At 38.0% G+C, this 20,444-nt stretch overlaps 1 protein-coding gene across 8 annotated transcripts in view; it reads left to right on the forward strand.

Annotated features, from left to right (window-relative positions):
• The window catches only part of SGIP1 (SH3 domain GRB2 like endophilin interacting protein 1), a 220,130-nt gene that overhangs the window by 179,062 nt on the left and 20,624 nt on the right, over positions 1-20,444 (forward strand). For all 8 annotated transcript variants that reach the window (XM_025355457.1, XM_025355505.1, XM_025355485.1 and 5 more), the window contains 3 exons: positions 4,927-5,038; positions 15,062-15,217; positions 19,551-19,683. In XM_025355457.1, the coding sequence (XP_025211242.1) occupies positions 4,927-5,038; positions 15,062-15,217; positions 19,551-19,683 (401 nt within the window). The remainder of the gene's footprint in view (positions 1-4,926; positions 5,039-15,061; positions 15,218-19,550; positions 19,684-20,444) is intronic.

A 20,444-nucleotide genomic window follows, 5' to 3' on the forward strand; every position in this document is an offset into this window, starting at 1 on the left:
ATCTTACCTAACCTCTTGTTTGCATACATTATTGTTATTTAGTTTTCCATATGTTTATGTCTTTTTTCCTGAAAGACTACATATTTATGTCCTCACCACTATCTTGTACATGGTAGTGTCTCAGTAAATACGACAGAGCCATCCAAATCTCCAGTGAGGGCATGCTGTTTTCAGGGCAGTTTATTTTTCTGTTAGAAAGTTATTCTTACTGTAAAAATTTTAAATGCCTATAGACGACTTAAAATCATAGGACCTTAAAACACAGACACTATGCAGTCTATTGCCTTCATTTCATGATCGAGGGAACCTAAGTTTAAGAGATTTCCCCAAGGCCACAGAGCTATTAACTTGCAGATCTATAGCCTTGAACTCTGGTCTCCAGAGTCGCTGTCTGTTAATATTATTTCAGTTATTAGAAAACAGTTTCCAGGCCCCTCTTAGTCCTCTTAGGCCATAAGGTTTGAATTTCTCATTATCTTGGACACTTTTCTGGTTTTAGCCCTGTTTTCCAATAATGTTACTAAACAAAAACTCTCTGAGGTGCTATGGGGGAATGAAAGCATTCATTTATTACTCATATCATTTTCACTGAGTCTAATCTTTATGCAAAATACCTGGTATTCTTGTCAATTAAACATTGATCTGCCTTTTGATTTGGTCATTCTACTTTGTAGGAATACATTACATCTTAAGGAAATTAAAAAAGGAAAACAATACCAGTTTAAACAAAGATGGATTTAGATTGCTATCTAGAAGTGGTTCAACATTTGGACAATGTTTGTAGAATAACAAATAGTTGCAGAAAATGATATGTAGACTAAATAGCAATAAAAAATATTGTAAGTGGGAAAAAGTAAAACACAAAATGGCATATCAATTGCAATGTATAGGGATGTGACGAAATTAGGGTTATAAATTTTGGATCCTTAAAGATAAGAAAGTTCTTTGTAAATGTTTGTTGTTTTGTGTGTTTCTGCTTCCCTGGCATCACTGATCAGTTCTACCATAAGGACTATAGTGCCCAGAAGTTATCATAGCTAGAGGATGTGTTGTTGGGGGACGTAGGGGAAGGTGGGTAAGGAGAAATGGGTCTTGATCATGCTACAGATGGCCTTGTGTATCATTACACTGAAGAGTGTGGTCTTCGACTTGTGGATGTGTGTTCCAATTGCCATCTGTGAGCTTTAAAACAAAGCACACAAGCAAACAAAAAGCACTACAACCATCATTTCTAGTGATGTGTCTCTTACTCATCCTTTGATATAGCCCAAGCTAGGCAAGAGGTTTAGAACTCAACAATAGAAAATTTGATGATCAACTAAAACCTCCAGGTGCTTTTTTTCACATATTCTTCTTCCAAGCAAGTTTTCACCAAACCACAATTGTTTCATTAATTTTAAACCTTGATATATAAGAATTTTACATTTGTTTCTGCTGATATTTTTCTTATAAGTTCCAGTTCAGTACCTCAAAAATACAAGAAAAATTTTAGCTCTTTTAATGAATCTGCCATGATGATCATCATAAAAGTAGCTAATCATTACTGAGTGCTTACTGTGGTTCAAGCGCGGTGCTAAATGCTTTGCCTCATTTTATCCTCAGAACAGGCCTACAAAGTGGGTATCATGACATCATCCCTGCCAAAGATCATTTAGATAACAAGTGTCAGAGACAGGACTCAATCCCAGGTATGTCTGATGCTAAATCCCATGCTCTTAGCCACTACAATGTGCCATTTCTGAGCACTTTATTCAGTTTTATCCAAGCCACTAAAGAGCCCAGACTAGGGACCAGTCTCTGAGATAATCCACTAGACAGTTCCTTCACAATGGATGTATAGCTACTGATTCATGCTCATTGGATATTGTGATTTATCTAATTGTCAATTCGCTTGGCAAGACTATGATCCATACAACTTTTACTATTTTATTCACAAGACTATCCTAGAAGACTATTAAATGTTTTGCAGAATTGAAAAATATTATGATGATGACATTCCCTTTATATACTAGCATCTGCTTCTCTCCTCATTTTTATCTTTTTTCCTAAGAAATCTCCTCATCTACATTATCATCTCCTTCACTAAACTATGCACCACACTTTGAGCCTTGGTTCCATCAAACTGTAAAATGAAGACAATACTTACTTCATACATTTACATAGCTAGCGTGCTCTAAACTGATGTCCATTGTTTCAAATACTTCAGAGACCTCCCATCTTCCATTCAGGCTGTTCTAACCCAACTTCCAGAACCCCAAGAACCTCAGGAAATTTATAATTCTACTTTAAATAATAAATATGATGTATATATGTGTGCTTTGCTCTAAAAAGTATTCTTAGATTTGTATTAGATTATCAAAAAGGAATTATGATTTTAATGGCTATAAAGACAAATTTTCCTAAATGTTTATATAAAACTCTTCATGACCTAATTGCTAACTCCCCAAGCCTCGTCTGCTTCCACATATCACCCTTCAATACCCACCACACTCACATACACACACAAACAGTACCACACTTGCTGTGGTTTCTTAAATGTGTCTGCTCAGCTCCACACGTACATACAAGGTAGACGTCCTTCCTTCTACTCTTTGTAAGATCATCTTCTTCCTCAGACTTCAGCTCCAATATCATCTTAATGAAACCTTCCCTGACCTATACAAGCATCATTAAGTGCTTTCATAGAGCTTTGCTCATTTTTTTAAAGAATTTATCAAATCACTCCATTTGATTGTAGATTTATCTATCCTCCTCACCAAACGCCAAGTTTCAATCACATAGTAGCAATGACCCTGATAGAGTGGTAACAGTCCAGCCCTCTTACCACTGTGGCCTAATTTTAACCAACAGTTAGAGAAGCCATTCTTCTCCAGAAACTGGTAGTCGCTCAATAAACATTTGAACTAACAACTAAGAGCAACTAAACTGAACAACACCATTACAAAATAATGGCCTGTGTTTATTGTGCCTTTATTGTCTATAAATGTGCATAAATCTTACTTTTCTGAGACCCAACCGTGGATAATTCAACATGTATTTAGTGGAAGGCCAATATCATCCAGGCTGGGTTTTAGGGACTGTCAAGGTCTCATTAAAGAAGCTAATGCCATTGTAACTCCCTTTTAAAATGTAGGGCTCCATGGGCAGCAAAGACTTAGCCATGCATACTCCAACTTCAGACTCACCCAGTGAGTCTGTAATTGCCCACTTGGTACATAATTGCCTACTAAGAAGGCAAAATAATTATGTCCTCAGAGTCTAAGCTTTGAACTCCTACATACCCCAGTGCCAATCTTAAACTTTATGCATACCAGCTGTGCAGGACTGAACAAGTTGTATAAACTCTTTGAGCCTTGTTTCCATCCAACTGTAAAATGAAGACAATACTTACTTCATACATTTACACAGGTAATATATATAAAACAGTAAGTGTGCAACAAATAATGGAGGTAATTAAGATTAGTGAATGTTGATGATGTTGATGATCACAATGCTGCTGCTGATGACATCAGTACATTGAACTGTAACTCACTGAGGGCAAAGACCATGTGTTTGTGAATCCCCGACACCTACCATAATACCTGATACATAGTAGATATTAGATATTAGGTAACTGTTTGTTAAATTAATTGTCAATTGCCAAGTCCAAGATATTGAAAGCCAAGAGGAGACAGAAAAGAAGCTAGCATGAACTAGAGTGATCAAGGAAAGCTTTATTGAGGAGGGAGGTGTATGAATGGTAAATTATTTTCAGACCTGGAGAAGAGGACAAAAGTTATTGAAGGCAAAAGAAAACAAGCCTAACACTAAAGTATATAGTCTATGCCGGGAGTGGGAAGGAGTAAATGCATTTTGTTTGGCAGGAAGGGGAAGCAGTGCGTATGTGACATAATTAAATACTTTATGTAATAATTACCAAAACTTTACTGCTCAATACCATGCCCACAGATCAATAACAAAAACAATAATCTTAAATGTTGATGCTTTCAGAAGCTACAGGTTACAGCAAAATGATACAGGAAAATGTTTCATTTAGAACACTGCATGGTATGGTGGGAAAAACATGAGTTCCATAGGGAGATACACCTAGGTTTGAATTTTTGTTTTGCCATTTAACTAACTATATTATCTTAGGCAAGTCACTTACATGGAGCTTCCGTTTCCTCTTATATAAAATGGGAATAATCATACCTATCCCACAGGGCCGATGTGGAATTTGAATAAGATTATTCGTGCAAGGCACCCGTGTTCGTACAGACATGCCTTGCCCATATCTGCATGAACACCTGTGTATAGCAGGTGTTCAACAGACATGAGAGCCGGCGTTATTTTTAATAGTGTGAATTAGTGCATTTATGTCTTGTGCTAAGTCAATGTGTATATTTTGGTTGTGTATGTTTTTGGACATGTAAACTTGAGCTTACTTGATCTGAGAGTAACTGGGCTTTTTGAAGTGGAAATAATCCAGGAAAAAAATGGGTAATGTGATACCACTTGGCTGCTATTCAAAATGAAGAAATGAAAAAAGTTTTTAGTATGGGCAATTGATTGAACTGAATGCTCAAATAGGAAACTAATAATTGTCTTTATTAACCACCTGCTGTACAAACTGTCATGCAAATACTGCCTTATGTTTTATGCAAAACATTTGAAAACCCCTATGACTTTGTTCCGCTTGGATTTTCTTTTCTGTGCCAAAATACGTAATTGAATTAATTTCAAGTGTGTTTGTCTGTAAACTAGCCAAATATTTCCTTTTAAATACTTGAGCTCTATGTTGAATATACAGAGTTATGGTTCTTAGAACATTTTTTTTAACATTAAGGGGTAGATTTTATTCCTTAATCCTTTAATGGGCTTTTAATTTCACATATACTAAAGTGTCTCTTAACTTCATAATAAATGAAAACTTTTCATTTCATGCAGGTTCTTCCAGGGGACCCAGCCCCCTAACCATGGGAGCCCAGGACACTCTCCCTGTTGCAGCAGCATTTACAGAAACAGTCAATGCCTACTTCAAAGGAGCTGATCCAAGCAAGTAAGCCTGATACTTGGTCCATGCAAAAAATAATTCAGTTAGCAATAGTAGGTGGCACAGCTACAATAGAGGTGAAAATGTCATTAGGAATATTGATTTCATGCTTTTTAAAATGTATCAAGAGAATTTACTCTAGAAACCTTTGATTCCGTTTTGGTTCTAGATAACTTACTCTAGAAACCTAGAAATCTTTGATTCTGCTTTGGTTGCAAGTAACAGAAAACTCTAACCCAGTCTGTCAACAATGAGGAAATTTATTGTCTCACAAGAGTAAAAGTACAGATCATGTCTTTTATTGTCTTAGTCTTTCCTGGATGGGAATCACCCATGTATAAATTAAAACGATGGTTCACTGGAATGAGAACATGAAAGAAAAAACACCTTCCCAAAACACTCAAAGTAGCAAGGGAACAAATTTTCTGTGACCCTTACTAAGTAAGGAAAAACTGGCCAAAAATGAAAGAGAAAGAAAAAAATTATAATCAGAGCAAAGTAAAAATTCTAGGGAGAGTTCACCACCTTCTATTTACATGAGCCTGATTTCACTTATACATGTACATACTGACAATGGACTTGGTCTGAATGCATACATTTATATAATTAAATATTTGACCTCTTGCTAAGGAATTCCATAGATAGGATTCAGAAAATCGATGGTTTCCCTGAAATTATATTGTGTATTTTATGTGTGTGCACATGTGCATTATTCTATAGAAAGGGTCTATAACATTTATCACTTAACAAAGGGATTTGTAATCCAAAAAAAGATTAAAAGTGATTAGTGATCTACACCGAAAACTAAACAACTAAGTCAGACTTAGTTTCAATAGTGTCATTAATATAATTCCAGGTCTGAATATGATCAATAAAGGGAACGCCTACGTGAGGAAAGAACTGCTCTTAGTTTTTTTACTTACAAAGACTAGGGCTTGGAAAAACTTAATATCTATTACATAAGAACTGGAGACCAGACATGGTGGCTCACACATGTAATCCCAGCACTTTGGGAGGCTAAGGCAGAAGGATTGCTGAGGCCAAGAGTTCGAGACCACCCCTGGCAACACAGGGAGATCCTGGCTCTGCAAAAAATACAAAAATTGTCTGAGTGTGGTGGTGCACACCTGCAGTCCCAGTTACTTGGGAAGTTGAGGTGGGAGGGTCACTTAAGCCTGGGAGGCAGAGGCAGCAGTGAGCCATGATCACACCACTGCACTCCAGTCTGGGTGACAGAGCAACACCCTGTTTCAGAAAAATAAATACAATTTTAAAAACCGGAGAAGAAAAAGTCAATGTGTATATAGAAATCTAAAACTCGAAATCTAACAATATTATACTGGAAAACTAATATAATTAGTCACTCCACCTTTAAGTGTACTAGCCAGCTGCTAGGATCTATCAACTTCATGTCTCTTTAAACATCTAGGTTTCATTCTATGCCCAGAATATTATAGAGAAACAAACACTGTGGACTCTGGATTTTCCATGTCTTTTCTCTTTCATCCTCAAAACAGAAAGGCCATTTGCCACATCCCTGTATCAATAGAAATTACAAGCTACCTCTTAGAGAGCATACGTCTGAACTGTTAAAGCAAGTAGACACCATGAGCGTTAGCTGTGGATATGTTTTATTCATACATATTTGTTCTGTAGAATCTTCTTTGGATAAAGGATTTGCATAATCTTCTGTTATTCCAGTTATAAGAAATACTTACCACTGACTACTGACCATACCTTAGAAAATCAGGTTGGCCTGAATTGAGAAAAGCAGACAGAAACACCCTTCTATGTTTTTATTTATTTTTTGAGATGGAGTCTCACTTTGTCACCGAGGCTGAAACACAATGGCACAATCACAGCTCACTGCAGCCTCAACCTCCCAGTCTCAGGCAATTCTCCCACTTCAACCTTCTGAGTAGCTGGGACTATAGGCACACGCCACCACACCTGGCTAATTTTTTGTAGAGACAGGGTTTTGTCATGTTGCCCAGGCTGGTCTTGAACTCCAGGGCTCAAACGATCTGCCCACCTTGGCCTCCCAAAGAGCTAGGATTACAGGTGTGAGCCACTGTGCCTGGCCAGAAATGCCCTTTTTAAAAATTAGAGTAGTCAGGAGTGTGGAGTGAAAGTGAAAACCACTGGGGATCCACAAGAATGAATTCATCTTTGTCTGCTTCCTAATTGGCTTTCATTCGTTCATCCACTAATTTATTCAGGGAGACCTAATTGGTCTCCCTTCTTCCACTTTTGCACCCCTACAAAGTCTCAACATACATGTCACTCTTCTGCTCAAAATCCTCCTATCTTGTTCAAAGTAAAAACAAAATGCTTCATAATACTCTTACGAGACCCTCCATGATCTGCCCTTGGAGACTCCCCCAGCCTCACCCCAATGGCTGTTTCTCTGATCCCATCTCCATCACTCCTTTCCTTATCCCTGACCATGCCTCCAACCCTCACCTCCATATTCACTCCAGTCTAGCCACATGGCCTCCTGGCGTCTCTCTTCCATCACCCCAACCCATCCGCACCTCAGGAGTTTTCATTTGCTGCACTTTCTGCCTTCAGATGCTTTCTCTCCTAGGTTCTTCTCCTAGGTTCTGAGTGACTTGTCCCCTCATTCCCTTCATGATTCTTCAGTAAATTTATCAAAGAGACCGTCCCTGTCCATTCTGTATAAAATAATAGCAGAGCTCCCCACCCCGTCAACATTTTCTTCCTCTTTACCTCACATTCTCTGTCTCCATAGCCCTTCTCTCTTAACATCTTTTTTGTTGTTGTTGTCCATTATTTGTCTTCTTCCTTACTAGAATGTAAACACCATGAGAGCTGGATTTTGCCTGTTTGGTTCACTGTTGTGTCCTCAGCTAAACAGGACAAGGCATATTTGCTGAACAAGTTAAATTGAATTACTCTCCTAACATTTACAAAATGGCTACTATGTACCTGCCATTGTGCTAGACAGGAGACATATTGGTAATAAAGACAGCTCATATGCAAAATAGGACTTGTGCATAAATATAACAACAAGTGCACCATAGAACACGTGTAACTATGGTGCAATGGGAGTCAAGAAGCCCTTAATAACATATTTCTTAATTCCAATAAGTGGTATAGCAGCCTATCCCCTGTCAGCCTGTCACAATATAAGCCAGAGTTTTCACCCTAGTTCAGTTTCCCAATACACTATGACAGGTGTGCAGGGTGGTCTGCACCTGTAAGCCTGGTGTCTGCAGCCTTGGCATTCCAATGACATGGCACTTGAGCCAAATTAATATTAGTGACCCTTCTAAATTAACTGAGCCTTTGACTTGTGGATGTATATCTGTTTTTAATTTTATTGCCACAAATAGTTGTAGGATGTCCTGTATGCTGGTAGGTGGGAGATCCAATATATTTCATTAAAATTTTGAAATCGGAAACTTACAAATGAATAACTTATAAACATAAATGAATCATGAAGTGACACTCTTATATATTTAATTGCATCTTCAGTACCATGTTAATTGCTCTTCCTTTATTATTCACTTTCAAGGAAACAACTCAAGTTCTATCACCAGGTGGAAATAATGCCAACCAAGGTACCAAAGAGAGAAATGATTCAGCAAAGGCATTTGCATTTGATTTTATCTATAGTTCCCTGTCATCCTCCATCAAAGCCATTTGTTCTCAGACCATCCACTGGGAACAGAAATCTACTATCTTAATTATTATATACTATGATATGTAACCCATTTAAATATAGTTATACTCTAAATATTCAGAGCACCTGTAACAGGTATTCTGACATGTAAGACTTTCTCAGTAGCTCACTGACAGCGAACTCCTTGACCTTTGCTACTGATTGGGGAAACACATCTCCCGCTATTAGTTTCTATTTAAAGAACCTTGGTGCTTAAAAATAAGGGTCAGAGATTAACTCTCTAATTCCCTAGAAAAGCTTAGGTTTCTCAGCTGTCTCTTATCCTTCTTTTATCGTCACATTTTAATTATTTATTCAGTATCTGTCTTCCTGTTTAAACTAGAGGTTTGCACAAGGACCATTTGTCCAATTTGTCACTGCCAATTCTAGCACATTACATTGTGCCTGGTTTATTGTGTAGGCAGCCTATAAATAAATATGTAAATGTACAAATTTATATTTTAAACACTGAGTTCTTACTCTGAGTTCTGCGTTATGTACCATTGCCTTCCCAGAACCTATGACACAGAACTTGCCTTCACAATAGTAAATAAGATGTGCACAAAACTGCAACGCAGTTTTCTAGAAAAAGATTTGTACCCGCTCCAAGCAAACCCAGAGAAAGGAAAAACCAAGGAAGGCTAAATGGAAAGGATATTAAGAAATGTTTTGGAAAGGCCTTCTTTTGAACTTAGTCTCATAATATGAAAAGCAGTACATAAGCCAAAGAAAGGGAATTGTAAAGAAAAGAAGAGAAGCTACATCTACAAAGATGTACACTGAGAAAGAGATCTGGGAGTTTAGTGAGCAGTACATATAAATCACATTTTATGAGAGAGATGCATCTCTGATGACCTCACACATTCCCTGAACAAAACTGGCCAGTGTTTCTGTGACCAGCGAATGGGTGCTGCCCATGGCACTAGGGAAAATCCAGTGTATAAGTCACTTGGCTGGTTGACTTTGAAGTTTTGCCATTTTTTGACAAATATTTCATTTATGAGGATTCACATGATTTCTTATTTTATTCATGAAGTAAGCATCTATTCGTATTTCCATCTCGCATTATTTCCACATCCAAACTCACATGAAATGTAGCCACCTTGCATACTGGTAGGAACAATCCTTAAGTTAAAAATAAAATTATTTAGTGAGTATAGAAAATATTCAATTTGTTTATAGAACATTTCAGGTCAATTTAGACACTGGATGGGTTATTAAGTCAGCAAAAGTTCTGGCTCTGACAATTGTGATGCTGAAACGTAATTGAGGCTTCAGTACTTCTTACACAGGGCTACGTGGACTACCTCTCCCACCTTCTACCCGACACTAAGCCCTTTGAAAGCAGAGGCTATTTTGCTCATTTTTAAATTACCACCCCACTGGAAAAAATAATAATAACAACTTGCATAGTTAGGAGTGAATAGGCAGATGCGTGTAATAAATGCCACCTCCTCCCCTGTCTGACTTGCTTTCAAAACAGAAACTTTATCTCCTACCAAGACACCATTTAGATCTCATTTTGAGCAACCTGGAAAGAAAACTGAGAAAATTCCCTACCAGTTAAAAAACAATTGAGCCACCACTGCTAATAACAATATACTGAGTGATGGTAGGTGCTGAAATCTAATTTTATAAGTGCTCTAATTGTTTTCTAATAGCTGCCAAACAATATTCTACATGTCCACATATGGACAAATATCAAGGGCAGACTCAGCTTGAGGGGAAGTCAAGGCTCAGAACCAATTTGGCACTAGTATACAAACAGGGTTAATGGATCTAAAAGGTAGAGAAGGAAGGCAGCAGCTTGCTCCCAAACTGGGAGGTCAGCAGTGTTCTCCAGGAAAGATGGAGATGCAGACTTCCAGAAACCAAAAATCTCATTCAGAGCACTACAAAGTTATGGATTTAACACCTGAGTGAGGGAGGCTCACATGGCATCTTTAAGAAGCTCATCTGCTCCCCGTCTCTGCCCCAAACCCAGCCTTAAACATACAAGGCTATAGCAGTTCCTCATTTAAGCTATTTTGAATGTATGCCAGAGAGCTCCTCACTTGAACCAGGTGTGTTTCATCAATTAGAGTTACACAATATACAAGGTGACTATGGGACAATGTGGAGACCCCCTGCTACAATGTGAGCAAAGTTTTCATTTATTAACATCAATTTCCCTAGAAAGTACATACCTGAACTTAGAGGTGAAGTACTATAAGAGTCAACTGTGGAGACATTGGAGGAAATCATAAAGAAGCTCACTCACTTTAAGTATTTACTGTTTCCCAAAGAAGAATGAGCTTCGTGAAATTTCTGCTTTAGCCAAGGTAGAATAACAGACCAGTTTACCCTTCTACCTCAAACAGCTTAAAAATGAGCAAAATATATAAAACAATGACTTACAAGATACTGGACCTCAGGCGAAGGCAGTGATCCCTAAGAGAGGAGTTGCGCCCTATGATTGCTCCAGCTTACTTCTTTGAGAGTTTTCAGGCCTAGCATAAGGAAAGCCCAGCTGACTTCCAGCTGCTCATGGGGAGGTGTTTCACTGGGGCACTCTACTACAAAACTGGCCGAGGGAAGTGCCAGGGGAAGCTAAGGTCAGTGGGTGCTGCCGCCACCATGCACTGCAGAAGATGGCAGTGGAGAAGGCATGAACATGGCAGGAGGCTGGAAAAGAATCCATCTGCATTGCAAGATCTGAGCATTGTGGCAGCCCAGCCAGTTGTACTCCATGAGTCAGATGACAGGAAAGCTGTCTGTGCTACCAGGCACTGGCAGAGCTAAATGACTTGCAAAACCCACACTCTGGGGACTCTACATGCACTGCAGGAACCACACACAAGCCTCCTGCACTGCAACAGCCTGGCACTACATAAGCCTTGTGCATTGCAACAGCGTGCATTTGCAAGCACGCTGGAAGGGAGAAGGAAAACCCCTTTCTCCTGCAGTGTCTCTCTAGCGCCCTCTACTGACAAAACTAAGCATGGTTCCTGCAGGCAAAGAAAATACAACAAAGGTCCATTAATTTTCTCAGCGCTGTTAGTAAAGGGTGAATTGGAACGGAGAGGCAATGAATTCATTTTATTTAGACATTGACACAGTGATTATAAATCTCATGTGGAAATTCAAAGGGCCTACCATAGCCCAAACAACTATGAAAAGCAACAAAGTTAGAGAATATCACTTGATTTCATAAGTATTATAAAGCTAGTGTAATCAAGACAGTGCGATATTGGCTTAAAAAATAGACCAAATAGATCTATAGAACAGAATGAATCGTGAATCCAGAAATAGACTCACACAGATAAGGACAATTAGATTTCAACAAAATTTTCAAAGTAATTCGGTGGAGAAAGGACAGTCTTCTCAGAAAATGGTTTTAATCTTCTCTGAAGAAAAAAATATGCTTCAGAAAATGGCTGAAACAACTGGATATTTATATCTACAGACACACAAAATGAACTGAGATCCATACTTGACATTATATATAGTGTAAGACTCAAATAGGTGAAAATAGGTAATGAAGCTAAATGTAAAATCAAAGATTTTTTTAAAACTTCTAGAAGAAAATATAAGTGAGCCAATTGCAGTGGCTCATGCCTGTAATTCCAGCACTTTGGGAGGCCAAGGTAGGAGGATTGCTTGAGGCCAGGAGTTTGAGGCTGCAGTGAGCTATGCTAGCACCACTGCACTCTAGTCTGGGTGACAGAGCAAGATCTTGTCTCAAAAAGGAAAAACAAAATATAAATGAAACTTTTGTGAACTTGGGTTTGGCAAAGACTTCTTAAATAAGACATCAAAAGAATGAATGGATTAGATATAATCCATAAAAGAATAAATTGATGAATTAGAAACTTCTGCTCTTCAAATGTGTTTTTAAGAGAAAGAAAAAACAAAACAAGCCACAGACTGGGCTGCAAATTATATATTTGACAACTGAAATGCCCAGAATGTATAAAGAAACCTTAACATTCAATAAGAGAACAAACAACTCTATTTAAAAACTTGGCAGACAGTTTAAGCAGACACTTTGCCAAAGAAGATAACCGATGGCAAGCACATAAAAGATGCTTATGATCCTTAACCATTATGCAAATGCAAATTAAAACAACAAGAAGATACCACTGCTCATCTATGAGAATGGCTAAGATTTAAATGATCAATTCTACCAAGTGTTGGTGAGAGTGTGGAATAACTAAAACCCTCATGCACAGCTGTATTTTCCACTTTAGAAAACAGTTAGAGCTAAATGACTTGCAAAACCCACACCCTGGGCACACTACATTCACTGCAGGAACCACACACAAGCCTCTTGCACTGCAACAGCCTGGCACTACATAAGCCTTGTGCATTGCAAGAGCAAGCATTTGCAAGCAGGCTGGAAGGGAGAAGGAAAACCCCTTTCTCCTGCAGTGTCTCTCTAGCGCCCTCTACTGACAAAACTAAGCATGGTTCCTGCAGGCAAAGAGAAAATATAACAGAGGTCCATTAATTTTCTCAGCGCCGTTAGCAAAGGGTGAATTGGAACGCAGAGGCAATGAATTTGAGAGCCCACACCTGTTGTGTGAGCTAGTGACTCTCCTCCTATGTACTGACCAAGAGAAATGACAGGGTATATTCGTACTCATACCTGTACACATGTATCCATTGCACCTTTATTTGTAATTGGCAAAAACTGGAAAGAACCCAAATGTTCTTCAGTAGGTGAACGTATTTTTTAAAACTGTGGTATATCCATACACTACACAGCCACGAAAAGAAATGAACTATTGGTGCACACAACTACATGGACAAATCTCAAAATAATTATGTGGAGTGAAAGAAACAAAAAATCACACACCTTACAATTCTGTTATATAAAATTCTAGAAATTGCAAATGAAGGTATAGTGACCGGAAGCATATTAACTCTTGCCTAGGGACAGGGAAAGGAAGCAGTGGGAGAGATTACAAAAAGTGATTACAAAAAAGCATAAGGAAGCTTTCAGGGATGATGGAAATGTTCATTTTCTTAATTGTATGATGATTTTACATCATACACTCTCATGGAGTTTTATACTATAAATAAGTTCAGTTTATTATATATCAATTATATCTTCATAAAGTCTTTTTTTAAAAAACAAAGAATTATTTTTCCTTCCACACTATCATCCCATTGTGTTAACTTGTCTGACTGATTTTACAATTTTGACCAAATAGACAAATTAATGGAATGAAGAACTAGTTACGTGCAGGCAAAAACTTTACCTCATGAGTACATAAAAGAACATGCTAAAGGCATTACTCATGTTACTCGAAGAACTAGGACAACTCCCAAGAAATAATGTGATAACATTGTACAGTTTACTATCTTGAAATATGCTGCCAAAGATTCAGAAATCAAAGTGAGGGAGAACCACCAGAGCAGAGGATTCTATTCATGAGGCGAAGCTATAGACTTCTACAGAAAGAGAAAAGCTGTGCTTTTCTTCTTACATTTCAAAACATATAAAACAAAATAGTCACTTTGTAAAATAAGTGTTGACCATTTAGTTCTCAGATAAGTTAGAAATGATACACTGCTGGTGAGAGTGTAAATTAATTCAACCATAGTAGAAAGTAGTGTGGTGATTCCTCAAAGGGCTAAAAACAGAACTACCCTTTGACCCAAAGATCCCATTACTGGTTATATTCCCAAGGAAATGTAAATCATTCTATCATCAAGACACATGCATTGGTATGTTCATTGCAGAACTATTCACAATAGCTAAGACACAGAATCAATCTAAATGGCCACCAGTGGTAGACTAGATAAAGAAAATGTGTTATATGTACACCATGGAACACTACACAGCCATAAAAAAGAATGAGATCATGTCCTTTGCAGGAACATGGATGGAACTGAAGGCCATTATCCTTCCCAAACCAACACAGGAACAGAAAAACAAACACCTCATGTTCTTACTTATAAGTGGGAGCTAAATAATGAGAACACGTGGACAGAAAGAGGGGAACGACAGAAACTGGGGCCTGCTTGAGGGAGGAGGCTGGGAAAAGAGAAAGGTTCGCAAAAAAAAAAAAACCTGTCAAGTACTAGGCTTAGCACCCAGGTGACAAAATAATCTGTACACCAAATCCCCAAGTCATGTGTTTACCTATATAACAAACCTGCACATGTACCCCTGAACCTAAAATGGAAGTTAAATTTTTTAATGGAATTGTAAGAAAATACCTTTTATCTCTTCTGCACCTCTTCTGCTGTTTAACATTGCCTCATAAATTGTTTTTCACAGCTGTTTTGATTCAGTTTGATTCAGTGTATTGACATCGGTTTTCTCTCTCTTTCCTCTCTGTGTTTTGATATGCCAGATGTATCGTTAAGATTACTGGAGAAATGGTGTTGTCATTTCCTGCTGGCATCACCAGACACTTTGCCAACAACCCATCCCCAGCTGCTCTGACTTTTCGGGTGGTAAATTTCAGCAGGTTAGAACACGTCCTGCCAAATCCCCAACTTCTCTGCTGGTAAATATGATTTTGCATAAATTTTTCAGAGATATATGTGGCTTAGTACTTTGTACTTAGATGAGGGATATATCTTAGCAAGAGAGTCGCACTATAGTGAAATTACCACCACTCAGATATATTTGTAGATTCAAACACGGAATCTACCAGCTATCAAAATTTGTTGTGGGTGATTGTGTGTGTGTGTGTGTGACTGCATATGCATATACATGTTTTAATGGCCGACTATCTCAAGTGGTTAGAGAGACAGAGTAAGAAAATCTGTATCAGCAACAATTTATTCATTGTCTGTTTTACTCATTATCAACAGACAGTGGATGACAATGGCGGGAAATGAACCAAATAACAAGAATAAAATCCTTTCATTGTATGAGCATCTTTTTATTTTTATTTTATTTCATTTTATTTTATTTTATTTTTGAGATGGAGCCTCACTCTGTTGCCTAGGCTGGAATGCAGTGGTACCGTCTCAGCTCACTGCAACCTCCGCCTCCTTGGTTCAAGTGGTTCTCCTGCCTCAGCCTCCCAAGTAGCTGAGATTACAGGTGCCCACCACCACACCTGGCTAATTTTTGTATTTTTAGTAGAGATGGGGTTTCGCCATGTTGGCCAGGCTGGTCTCAAACTCCTGACCTCAAGTGATCTGCCCACCTCAGCCTCCCAAAGTGCTGGGATTACAGCCATGAGCCACTGCACCTGGCTTTCTCTTTAAATCAATTGTGTGTGTAGATGTGACTGTGCATGTGCATCTGCATAATAAAGACATCAAACACAGGTTTAATATTTAATACAATTTCATTGTAATGATCATTGCTTTGATGGAACTTTACATGTATGACATAAAATAAACTTATGCAAATATGTTTATATAAATATAATTTTCACATTTTCTAGCTATTAAACCTGAATTTGATGTCTTTATTATGCATATGCACAGCCACACAAACCCACATGCATGCATGCTATTAAAATGGTCAATTATACAAGTTAATTATTTGCAGTGAATGAGCTGAAAGGAGTCTTCTTGACAGCTTCTCCATCATGAAGTCCTGATGTTCATCTACAAAGCTCTGTCTGAAGTGGCCACTTTTCTCTTTACTGCCACCTCCCTGTCCAAGTGACCACTGTCTTTTCCCCATAGCACTGCAATTGCCTTCTTCTCTCCCTGAATCCAATCTTGCCCGTCTCCAGTACATTTTAACAGCCAGGTGGTCTTTTATGAGTAAATCAGGTCATCTTCGTTCACAACTCCCTGGTGGCTTCGTATTACCCTTGTCCCAGAATCTAAACGTGTTACCATTGCCTTTGAGGCCTTGAGTTATTTACCTTGTCTGCCTCTCCGTTCTCATCTCCCACCATCCTGCCTCAGAATCCTTTTAGCTCCAGCAAGACCTGTCAATCTCAGAAACAGGCTGAGTCCTTTCCCACAACACGGCTTTGTAGTACGTTTCCTCTGCCTGGAACACTATTTCAACCTTCTTCACCTGATTCCAACTCATCCTTTAGTCTCAGCTCTACTCTGCCTCCCACACTATCCCATTCTCCTCCCCATACCCCCACCAACCAGCCCTAAACTAGTAGCTTAGTGCAAAAGTAATTGCAGTTTCTACCATTACTTTTAAATGACAAAAATCACAATTACTTTTGCGCCAACCTAATAAATTCTGTCCCCTTGTTATTCTCTCTAAAGGTACCCTGTTCTTTTCCTTTGTGGCACTTACTACAGTTAATAATGACATATCTATTTGTGTTTCTTCATTCATCCATCTGCCACACAAGACTGTGCAAACCATGAGGGAATGGAAAAAGTCTCTTAATTCAAATTCTTGCTTCAGTTTCCCTCCATGTTTTGATTGCACACGTTGAGCCAGTTTATTTTTCAAGGTTCTTCCATCGGAAATTAGGAATTATGTGCCAATAACTTGCCAGTTTGTTTGTAAATATGACTGGTGTCATGGTTACAGCTTTTGTTGCATTTTTAGGCAGTTATGTTGCCAAGTTCTTACGCATATGCGCAAAAGTTGTATACATATATTAACATATTGGTCTTATACATAGAATCAAATATCACTCAAAAGGGTTTTGCTTACCAAAATATTATATAGACCCTTAAATTATTATTTGCAAAAGTAAAAAAAAAAAAGAAAGAAAATATATCACATTAATTTGGATCTTATGAACTCTAAATATTTAATCACTATAACAGGGCTGTGATGAGTGACCTTTTAGTCATCTATAGACTCTTTAGTTTTGTTACGCAGTGCCACTCCACTACCTCGACCACCACAACCATCCCCAGTTTTTAAAAAGGTGTTGTTGACCAGGCATCATTCTAGACTGCAGTCCCAGCCTTTAGTGTCTATCATCAGCCAATTGTTTCCTTAATGTTTACTGAAGAAGACTTCATATGTCACCATGGCCCCTGGACATTTTGGTTTGCAATCCCTATGATAGGGGTCAAATTGAAGATTACGACTACTTTTTTCTTGTGAAAAAAATTTGCTTGTAAAAAATATGCGGGAACAAATGTCAAGTCAAATACGAGACTGAAGAATGCTCAAGATGTCTTGAGCATTTAAGAATTCCATCCCTGTGTAAGCATTTGATTGGCAAAGCTTTCTTGGATATTTTTTAAAGCAGGTTCTCTAAGAAATTATCACAGACCTACGACGACTTATTTTGCTATTAAACTCAGCAAATGTATTTCTTTAAAGTTGTTTTATATAATTGAGGATTTCCCAATTATTCAAATCTACTTAGTACAAATTAATGGCATGATGCTAGATATTAATTCTGAACCTCTGTTTTGGCATAGTGGGAAAGTGTACAACTGATATGGGCTGGAATCTGGCTCTGTTTCTTATTAGCAGCATGACCTTAAGCAAATTATTTAATTTCACTGACCCTCTGTTACTCTTACCTCCTGCCCGCTTGTGTAGCAACAGCTCGGGGAGCTTGGGTAACTTAGATGCTTTTCAATTAAAACACTCAGATAGCCCTTATCAGCATCCCTAGCTCAGCCGACAAGGGGCAAAGTCTTCAGGACAACGTGTGTTTTCCACCCCCTTCCTCCATTTCCAGGGCCAAAGAGCTTTACCTCGTCCTCAATAACCTTATATCCAGGAACAGCAAAACCACACTGGTCACACTGAGACTTGGCCACCCTTTCCTTACAGATCAGTGACAGTTTTAAGGCCCTGGTGTTTTTTACTCAGCTTTCTTGATTTATAGGAATTCTGGAGACTGAATCATAGCAACTTGCTTTTGACCTGTCTTTTCGGTTTTTCGCTGTATCAGCCTTCTCTCTTCTCAACCCCAAATTTTCTCTTTTTATAACAAGTTTGCTCATCTTTAGAAACAAAGACAATAATTCTTCCTTTGTAGGGTAGATTTTAATGAAATAGTTTATAATGCCTAGCATATAATAGGTGCTCAAGAAATTATAACTACTGTTATTGTACTATATAGGATATTCTGAAAGTGAAATGTCAGCAAATGTGTGACAAGTAACTGAATCACTTGTGGCTTTAGCTTCCTCATTATATGGGAAATGAGTTATATGTTTGTACACTCTTGCCTGATTCTTTTTATCACTGAGATGAGCATTTGCAAGATAGATTGGGTAAGTGGTCTGTATACAGGCCTCTGAGCAAAGCTAAGACTCTCATAGGGATATAAAACTTCTTAGCTTGTCAAGACTCTGCTCTTCTTCTGTATTATAACTACAATGATTGTCATTTAAACTCCAGGATCATCTTATAAGTGAAGTGAAATCTTTGATGATTTAAATGCTCATGGATGAAATATTATGAATGCTGAAAAGGTAGCATGGTAATTTTAGTATCACTGTTTTCTGCTTAGTTGGTGATAAAGGCCATGTTTACATTTGGTCAAATATTTCGCTGGATAATTTCTGAGAAACTACTGGTCAAAGTAATTCAAAAGTAAATAAATGTATTCAGTTCCTTAATTGCATTAACTGACTAATTTAGACAAAACTGGTGCAGGAGAAAGGGCTATTAAGTTTGAGTTAATAAATAATTCACTCTTGAAAGCACCCAATCATCACTGCAATTAGTTAATATTACTGAGCACTCACTGAGACTGATAGCAACACAGTAGCTCCTCCCTGTGGATATTAATCTACCAACACAAGAGCATTCAGAACTGTATTTGTACGAAAACCACACCACTGTTAATAGATTCATAATAATCTCTACAAATTGTCAAAAGATGGCTCTACATATCAGAAGATAATTTGCTAAGATGCTTCTTGTAGGGTTTGTATTTGTTTTAAGATGCTACTCAATCATTTTTCTTCCCAAATGAACAGTGATAATACACAAAATGATGCCAATACCAAGGAATTCTGGGTAAACATGCCAAATTTGATGACTCACCTAAAGAAAGTGTCTGAACAAAAACCCCAGGCTACATATTATAACGTTGACATGCTCAAATATCAGGTAAGCCTATTTACATGGTCAGTATCTCTTTCACATGACATACTTGTTGTCTAAAGTACCTGTTATTGAATAAAAATAACCAAAGTAACGCTTCTTTTGACATTATTTAAAAGCTATACCTCATTTTTCTAAATGGAAACTTTAAAAGACAACTTGGGGACTACTGACAAAAATATTCATACATGTTCTTATTAGTTTAATAAGCTTACAAGTAAAATATTTTATCACAAAATTAGAGAAATGTGCCACAAAAAATGAAGTTGCAGAACATTATACTAATTAAGATTATAAGTTTATATTGATAAACGAGATTATTATAATTTTGTTAAGAACATTACTATACTACACCCTTATTTTAAATGATTCAATGTAAACAATCTGCTTTCGTTTTTCTAGTAAGATAGTCCTACGAAAGAATTCTAATAAAATCTAACGTTAAGAAATAGTTCAGGCCGGGCGCGGTGGCTCAAGCCTGTAATCGCAGCACTTTGGGAGGCCGAGACGGGCGGATCACGAGGTCAGGAGATCGAGACCATCCTGGCTAACACGGTGAAACCCCGTCTCTACTAAAAATACAAAAAACTAGCCAGGCGAGGTGGCGGGCGCCTGTAGTCCCAGCTACTTGGGAGGCTGAGGCAGGAGAATGGCGTAAACCCAGGAGGCGGAGCTAGCAGTGAGCTGAGATCCGGCCACTGCGCTCCAGCCCGGGCTACAGAGCAAGACTCCGTCTCAAAAAAAAAAAAAAAAAAAAAAAAAAAAAA

The sequence above is a fragment of the Theropithecus gelada genome, chromosome 1 (genome assembly GCF_003255815.1).
Source record: "Theropithecus gelada isolate Dixy chromosome 1, Tgel_1.0, whole genome shotgun sequence".
NCBI classification, from domain to species: Eukaryota; Metazoa; Chordata; class Mammalia; order Primates; family Cercopithecidae; genus Theropithecus; species Theropithecus gelada.